Source organism: Anopheles aquasalis, chromosome 2 (assembly GCF_943734665.1).
Source record: "Anopheles aquasalis chromosome 2, idAnoAquaMG_Q_19, whole genome shotgun sequence".
NCBI lineage: Eukaryota > Metazoa > Arthropoda > Insecta > Diptera > Culicidae > Anopheles > Anopheles aquasalis.
This window is the reverse complement of record NC_064877.1, coordinates 63,865,647-63,874,621: the sequence shown is the minus strand read 5'-3', so window position 1 is coordinate 63,874,621 and position 8,975 is coordinate 63,865,647. Positions and strand designations below refer to the sequence as shown.

At 52.4% G+C, this 8,975-nt stretch overlaps 1 protein-coding gene across 1 annotated transcript in view; it reads right to left on the bottom strand.

Annotated features, from left to right (window-relative positions):
- Positions 1 to 6,971: 6,971 nt before the first annotated feature.
- The window catches only part of LOC126576380 (transcription factor hamlet-like), a 101,347-nt gene continuing 99,343 nt past the window's right edge, over positions 6,972 to 8,975 (bottom strand). The window contains exons 11-12 of the mRNA XM_050237636.1: positions 8,907 to 8,975; positions 6,972 to 8,823 (exon numbers count right to left, since the gene is read on the bottom strand). The exon at positions 8,907 to 8,975 is cut by the window's right edge and continues 1,007 nt beyond it. Of these exons, the coding sequence (XP_050093593.1) occupies positions 7,234 to 8,823; positions 8,907 to 8,975 (1,659 nt within the window). The 3' untranslated portion in view covers positions 6,972 to 7,233. The remainder of the gene's footprint in view (positions 8,824 to 8,906) is intronic.

Sequence of the window (8,975 nt, the reverse complement as noted above, 5' to 3'; positions counted from 1 at the left end):
GTAAAACAAACATTCGGTCTCATAATTGAAAAATAATGCTTCCATAATGCATCACCAACGTTGCTCTTGTGCTGCTTTCTACGCTTCGCAATTTTCCACAGCACCCAAAAAAGGGAAACCGTTGCATGACAAAAGGCTGACTCTCTTGTGCCGTTCCGAAAAGAGCCAATTCGACGACACTGCAGGCGTGTCCGAAAAAACAAAAAAAAACGGAAACCCCCAAAGAAAGGCGTGGATCACGCGCCAGCAGCAAAAGGTGAATCAATACCTCGAGCCTAATTACAGCAGCAGAAAAACCACTGTCCTGACTCCCCGCGTCACCAGCAACTGGCCCTTCGCTGTATAAATAGCAGATTGCGATCGAATTGTGCGTGCGCGCCCCACATCTTCGTGACCTTTCCTTCGCTTCTTCTCTCGCGCTCTGACGCATGGCGAGAGCCTCATGGCGAGGACATGAGGTGCATCCTCACCGCGCTACGCGTCATTTAAAATGCATTAAGCAGAGCACATCCAGGTCCTCGAGGACGACCTCGAAGATAATGGCTTTATTAAACGCGACCGTGGCCTGGCCTGGCCTGGCCTGGCTTGGCATGTCCTGGCGTGTTTTTACGTGCACCTTCCCCCTCGAGAGGATGCGTTTTTATTTTTTCTTTTTTTTTTGGGGGGGCTTTGGGATGCTGGTATTGTAAGGTGAGAAGCGGCGGCATTCCTGCGGCACTGGCTCGCGAATGGAATCCCTGGTCCATGTTAAAGGGCAACAGAAGCGGGTCCCAAACCGCGTGCACCACGATAATGATGGTTTCATCGCGCGTTTGCTCCGTTCTGGCCGCTCTCGCTCTGGACGCGCATTAACAAACAAAAAACCCTCTTGGCTTCAGGTCGCAATGTGATGCGATCGATCGATCGTGCGTGCACTTTCTCCCGAAACCACCAGGCTGCATCGTGCGACCACTGATTAGTTACGCAAAAACGGCGCGCCCCAGGTTCCACCGAGGGTTTGTCGGCTCGGCCTGCGGGGAACTCATCGCATGATTACGAGCGCATATGAGCAGCAGTGGAGTGGAGTGTTGCGTTTTTACTCAACGGAAACACCTCGCGCATGCATCGTTGCACGTCCACGCCACACCAAGCCAACGGTACCAAGGGTCAGAGGGAATCTCTTCTACCTCCGATTCGGAAATTATGTGCCCGTGACGTACTGTAATTACTCAAATTAATGCCCGTTCACCGTTGTTTACATTCCAAGGACGTACACACAAAAAAACAACCCCTTTGGAGCTCCCACCTTGTGAAATCTGCGCGTCCCAAGCTGTCAAAGCGCATGTGTCAGAGCGCAAGGCGTGGATAAATCGCAATCCATTCAATTTCGATGCTAAAGGGTGATCGTCGCCCTGCTGCTGGGTGGAACAATTATTTGCTCAACCAAAGTGTGACACTTTGAAACAATTACAACAATATTAACGGCACCCAAAAAACCGCCCGGTTGCTCGGTGCCAATGACAAACGATCCCTTTACCGACTGGACTGCTGCTGCTGCTGCTGCTGCTGGCCTGTAAATTGCCAAATAAATGCACCAGCTAATCAATTACCACCATTAACCGCCTGGCAGCTTCTTCTCTCGATCGCTCGCTCGCTCGCTCGCTCGCTTGCTCCTCGAAAATAAAGGATGCACTCGATCGGTGCGAACGATCGCGATCGAAAAAGGACGGGGGAAGACTTTACCACACTACCTTTCGGTTGCTCCTCATCACTGTCGAGCTGCGAGTGGTCATTCGGTCTGTCCGGCAAATGACTTAATTTCCTCCCGCGGGAACCGAAATGTACGCGCGCGCGCGCCTGCGACGAGGAGCGTGTTAAAAGCGAACCCATAAACCTATACTTAAGAGACGTGTGAGCGAGGGTGGGGGGTATAGGAGCCTTCCCTTGCAATGCAATGACTTCGAGGTACCGGTGCGATGGTAACGGAATGAAACCGACATGACGGCCACACCACCGGGGCCAGGCCAGGCGGCGTGAGAGCGGCCTCGAAATGTGTGTACGAAAATGTGTCCAACATGACACTTCTGGCCAGGGAACCGCTGCCACAGCCAAGGGGGGACGGGAGGGAAACACACAATTGTCGAAGCAGCAGCAGCAGCAGCAGAACGAGGAGAAGAGTAAAGGAGGAAGAAGGAGCGAACACAGACATTAAAAACTGGGATGAAGCGAGAGGGGGGAGAAGATGTTTTATTGTGCCAGCATATTATTGCCGACCGGGCGGATCGTCTGATCGTGGCGATGGCCACCACCACCACCACCGCTCCCTTGCCAAGGAGCAATCGGAATTTCGGCACGGTGAGCGAGCGACGGAAAAGAAACAGTACAAGCCGGGTGGAGCAGGGAACCCAAGGATCTGGGCTCTGCCTTGATTGATACGCTCACGGCGTACCAACGGTACGGTGTATTGAAGATCGAATTACGCGTCGCATGCATGCATTCGTGCGTGCGTGCGTGCGTGCATCCAGACGCCGAGCGTCCAGCGCTGAAGAAGATGTTTTGTTAAAAGATCCCCGTCGTGGTTTTTGGGGGGGCTTCTTCCCTTTGGCCGGCACTGCTGAATGCCAAACTAATTGGAAGATTGGATTTCACAAAATCACAAACCACCATCAACGTGCTCCGCTCTGTGTGCCACGACGGCGAAGATCGACATCAACCGACATGACCTTTGCGCTCACTGTCTCACTCACTGTCTGCGGCTTTTTTTTTTTAAAGAATAATGCGAGCATCCAAAAGCTCCATCTAGAGGGAGATAAAACGATAGAGAGAGGCAGCTCTGGAATGGAGATTATGATGGATCACTGGGCCCCTCCCGACGAACACAGGAAGTCGCAACCGACACCAAATGCTGCTTGCAAGCGAGCCCATAATCCTTCGCCTCACTGGAGATCACTCAAAACCGATCGGGATCGGGTGTGATCGTGGTACCAAAATTTGCAACACATTTTTTTGGCCAACTCAAAAGATCACTTTGCGGGATGACTCATGGCCATGTCCGGTTATCTTCTGGTGGTGATCGCGCAGCCTATGGACCGCCCACGATGATGCGGAAATCATGTTGACTGTCCCTTCCCCGTGTCGCTGGCAGTGGCCAAGCTGGCTTTAATCCAATTCGCGCTCGCAATGTTGCCCGGACAATCGCAAACTATCAATCTGGCCGCATCTTGCCGTCGCTGCTCCTGCTCCTGCTGCTGCTGCTGCTACCCGGGAGCAAATGTAATGAAATCATAAATCATAGAAAAACGGACCCCAAACGATGTCTCTCAAGAGGGGGGCGTGGGACATCCGGATCCAATCCATCAAAACAAAAGCGAAATTGAAACCAACAAAAAAAAACGCAAGCGCACACTGCCGTCCATTGCGAACGATCCATTTAGGTGCCAAATCGGGAGTTTGGTTTCGAGATCGCCTAAATGACATTCCTCCCCCCGGGGGGGTGGCGAGTAATGTCTTTTGACGATTTGTGGTGTGTTTCTTTTTTTTGTGTGTTCGTTTTCGTTCGTTCCATGAGAAGGATCATTATGATTACGTTACGCTAATAGCTGGAAAGTGCTGGAAGGCTGACATCAGGCGGCAGTCGCAACAGTAGCACCACGATGGCGACGGCGGCGGCGGCGTCGGCACAGGTTAATGACAAAGTGCTACTGCTACTGCTGCTGGTGGTTATGTGAAACATTAATAACAAAACAGAACCGACCTCTAATTGATTGGTACTTCACGATTCCGGGGTCCACGGTACGAGATTCGTGATTTGTGAGGTCTTTTCGGGTAAACGATTTTTCGCAAATCGCGATCGCGATCGCAATCGCAAACTTCCCGGAGGGCTAGAGTGCGAATAATTGGTTTTTAATGTTTTTGTGTGGGCCATGGTTAAACGAAAGCAAACAAAACGCACCGTGAATGCACCAGGATTTGTTTGTTTTTGCGCGAGGGAAAATTGAAATAAAACGTTTCGCGGAAAACACTGAGCGTGGCTGAGTGGTGATCATTCCTTAACTCCCGGAGGCGATTCACGTTCCACGCTGGTAGCGCCACGGTAGCGCGTACCTCCCTAGAAAGAACAGTAACAATCGTTTTGTGTGATCGTTACGAAGTAGTAGCACTCGAGCAACGATCACGCATCAAGTGTCTTCAAAATCCGAGGCAACGCAGGTGCCCTCTGGTGAGATCGCAAATTTAACGTGCCCGATCGCACTCCCTAAGCTGTGCGACATACACACCAGAGAGAGAGAGAGAACGGTTACGAAACGGTACCGCGAAGTGATCGTATCGCACGGTGATTGACGGGCAGCCATCTCGTTGGCTCGCATCATCTCTCTCTCTCTCTCGCTCGCCATCTCGCTGGCGTGATTGGCAAATCCTTTCTTTATACACTTAATCCTGCCAACGGACTACCGGCCTTTCGCATCTTGCATGATGCAAAATCGCGGCACTGCGATGGCGACAGCGCAGAGGAAAACGGAGCACTTCCACGACGACGACGACGACGATCATCGATGATCCTCACCGCGTACCATGAATTAGGCTACTTTATGGTGTCATCAAATGGTGCATGATCGTCCGGGATCGCGCTGCACAGCCAGCGAGGAACTTGTGCATCAAATCGGTACCGAGCAATCGACCCGGTGCGCTGCTGTTGCGCCGTTGGAAAGTGCAACGAGCGTCGTCTCGGAGTGCGCGATGAGCGCCCGAGGACTTACTTTCCCTTAATTGTTCCACATTATTACCCCACCGGCGGGGGGGGAGGTTTGTTTTAACCTCCAACGCGCCGCGGTGTTACGTTTCCGAGCACTTTCTGTTCGTCACAGGTTGCGGTCGCTTTCGCTTTACGCAGGTTGCAGCTCGTTTTTTGAGGCAGGAGCCGAAAGGGAACGATTTGGTGCGTGATCGCATGTTGATTCGGGAGTGAGTTAATTGTTGCACCCTCTTAAACTCCCCAATTACTCCTTGGTACGCCGACCACCCCTGGAGACTCCAGATCATCCTGAGCTCCCGAGATCGCGCATCAACAACGGCTACTCCGCTCGCTACAATGTAGAACCGATCGGCGGAAAGCGCGCGCGCGCGCGAGCGATCGCGATCTCATTCCTGCGGTCAATCAGCACAACAATGGCCACACCAGCCCCCCCTCGATCCGTCCAAGATCAATCAGCCCACTTATGAGACGCAAAGCGGCAAACAGTGGCAAGGGTTATGATGGCGGCACAGGACACACCGGTAGCAACCAACCAGACCGCCGCCGCCGCCATTCATGCCGACATCAAACGGAGCTCCCACCGAATTCCGCCCGATAAAGCAGCCACTGTGAGGGCTGAAGAAGAGGAGGGAGAGGAGGTCTGCGATGCAATTACTATTGACAGTCCTGAGGCTGAGGTGCCGTGGCCATATGCGACACCATGCGCTACCAAGTAATTCGATACACACAGCGGCAGCAGCTGGGGAAGGTGTCGCCATTTTGAGCGCGCTTTATGGACCCCGCGGATCGCCCGGTAATGGTAGGTGTCCATTTCGGCAGTCAGGCAGACACAAGCCTTTCAATTGCGGTAACGAGATCGCGGCGCGCCCGGCCCCGGCTGCCAGCCCCGTTAAACGGTCGCGACAGCAGAAATCGTTTTACGCGATGGTGACGCGAACGATCGAATGGATTAATGGAGAAGGGGAGAAGGGGAGAAGGTAGGGAGGTCACAACGATGTGATAAGCAAATGATTGCCCGAAGGGAAACCCTCCCCCGGGGGGGGAAGACGTATGTATAACGTGAGTTCCGTTTTTATTTCGTGATAGGTGATAAGAGTAGAGTCCATATTACATCATATTGATCGCACTAAACTTAGATTTGATTTGTGTCGAACACCCGGAAACACTCTGCGTCGGGGTCACTGCGGGACGTAGCGAGGGATGACATTCCCCCACGTGTATGGTCCCCTTCTTTGACGAGTCTGTGGCGTTCCGTTTCGATTCGTTGTACAGAAACCTTCTTCTACTTCTGCTTTTTTTTCCTTTTCTCATTCAACTACTAGCTTGAGCCTTAAACGTTAGCATAAGAAGTGATAGTGATAGTAGTGATAACGATTAGCCGTAGCAGTAGTAGTAATAATAGTAGTAGTATTAGTAATAGAAGTAGTTGATTTTTGGTTCACTTTTCACATTCAACATCTCCTCGCCCCAATTCAAATACCTTATGCGAGCTCTAGTAGTGCTAGTGAGGAAGCTGATTACAAAGTAGTCATGATCCGCATCCACCACCTCAGCGATCCTTTTCCCATACATATACATTCTCTCTTTCTGCGGATCTTCACTGCTCGGGGGGCTGCGGTCAATTGTGGAATGTGTGTGCATACAACCGATGCATCCGATGCCAATGTACAGGAATAGCGTTCGCGTTACAAATTACGATCGATCGATAAGAAAAGCCTACTACTAACTTCCATTTGGACGCGATCGAATGACAGCGATCAATACGCATCCACGTCTCGTCGTGCACGAAAAGCAAATGTTTGTACAGTGTTAAGTGATATTCGGTACTTCTAGTGGCCATCACTGGTGCCAGGGTTTTCACTAACTAACTAACAAATTTGGTGGTTTTGCTTGCCTAGAGAGATATGCCCAACGCATCATCAACGAAGGTTGTAGAGGAACAGGCGCGTGGACTGTCCAGCTGTTGCAAATAGCGCAAACGAAGAAGGATAAATCATAAAGCAAACGATGTCCTATTTATCTACTTACAAGATCTAAATTCATTCTCTTTACTTCTACCGAACAAGATATTCACAGATGCTGCTGAGACACGTGTGCAAATGCCGTCCTCAACACAAATAAGCTCGTAACGAAATGATGGCGTAAGGGGATTCGTGCTACACTGGACTCACTGTGGAAGCGGTTGACACTACAACTCGTTTTCATGCTTCTGACTGACTTGACTCCAACGCAGGCTCTATCGATTCTCCTGTTCTTCTGCCTAACCAGAACAAATTGAACCACTGCTATCCACTAAAGGTGTGCTGGATTATGTCTCTTCGATCGCAAAGTGTCCGAGGGCCTTGTACGTGAAACATATGACTCGAATAGTCGGCCTAATCACCTCCCCTACAGTGCGATCTCTGTGTGTACAAAGTTATTGTGATCGATCATCGATCATGTTGTTGTGAGAGATGTTTGTGCACTTGTTGACTACTACCTCCGAGGTCCTCGCTCGTACACTAAACATCGATCGCATCATTGGTGCTCGCGCCCAGCTCCTTGTCCGATTCGATGTTGATGAGATCACTGTCCCGATCGCAGCTTCCAGCCCTATCACCTCCATCCTCCATCCCCTCGTGCCCTTCCTCATCCTCTTCCTCATCCTCCAACCCATCCTCCTCACCGGCATCAAGCCGCGTCACATCGATCGGTGTCGTCGCGAACGCCGAATGCCTTCCACTGACCTCACCATCATCCTCATCCACTACACTACCACCACCGCCGCCACCGCCGCCGCCAAGGCCGAGGCCGAGCCCAAGCCCTAGTCCGCCCTTATCCGAACCAATCAACCCATTAGCACTGGCCGCTAGTAGCGCGCTCGGTCCCGAGTACGTCACTTTCCCCATAAACGTGCGAATCTCATCGAAGAACACATCGTCCCCCCGTTCGGCCTCGTTCGAGGAAGGTGAATCGCCCAGCCCAATGCCCAACCCGGACGCATCGGCATCGTGTTTCTTCAGGTGCCGATCAAGGTTCGTCTGCTGTCCGAAGCACCGTTCGCACAGGTGACACTTGAACGGTCGCTCCTTGTTGTGGATGTTCCGCACGTGACGCTGCAGGTTGCTCGAGATTGAAAAGGAACGCTCACAGTACCGACACTTGTACGGCTGCTCACCGGTGTGCGTACGCAGGTGGCGCGTCAAATTGGCCGACCTCGGGAAGATCTTGCCGCAGAACTTGCACGAGTAGCGATCCTTTACCTTCCCAACGAGCCCTGCACCACCACCACCAGCAGCAACTGGGGCGCCATTGGAACCAAGTGCAGGACCAACACCGAATCCTGGTGGAAGCCCACCAGCACCAGCACCGGCGCCACCAGCACCAGCATGACCGAGACCTATGGCCTGATGAAAGGATTTGGCCGCTGCACCGTATGGACGGCTACGCTTCAGCAGATCACTGAGCGGGTTCGAGTCGAACGAAGTGGAGTCGCCAAAGTTAAAGGCAGGCCGCTGATAGCCACCCATCGCTTCCGGGCCATGGTACATCTTCCAAACATCCAGCAGCGTCGGATAGATCGGTTGAGGATAGGGGATGGGTTGATGTGGTGGTTGCCGATGATGATGTTGCTGTTGCTGCTGTTGCTGCTGCTGCTGCTGTTGCTGATGATGCTGCTGCTGACTACCCGGTGACGATGGTGAAGGTGATGGCCGCGGTGACAGTGACGGTGATGGACTCGGTAGCACAAATGCCGGTGAAGCGGAAGCCGTCTTGCGTCCAGGGTCACCACGCTCACCACGGCTACGGTGGTGGTGGTGATGGTGATGGCGATGATGGTCATTCGCCTCGGACGATGAGCTCGGTGTCGGTACCGATGGGGTCGGTGTCAGTGCCGGACTCGTCACCTCGATCGGTGTCGCGCTACGGACGGAACGATTCTCTTCCTCCTCATCCACATCCTGCTCCTGCTCCAGTCCACTACCACCAACACCGCCACCACTGGTCGAATCACCGGCTTCGCTCGAGGACTTTTTCGAGAGACTCAAATCCAGTGGCTGCTCTCCACCACCTCCGTTGCCAGCCACTGTCGCTTCCTCTTCCTTTTTGATCTGTGAAATGAAATGGAAAGTGTTAGCACATTGACTCCGGGTACCGCTGATCTACAAAATCTGGTCGCTAGCAGACACCGTACCTTCTTTGCCGAACTGCCACCACTCTCAAAGTGCTCCTCCGCATCAGACAAATCATCATCCTGCTGCTC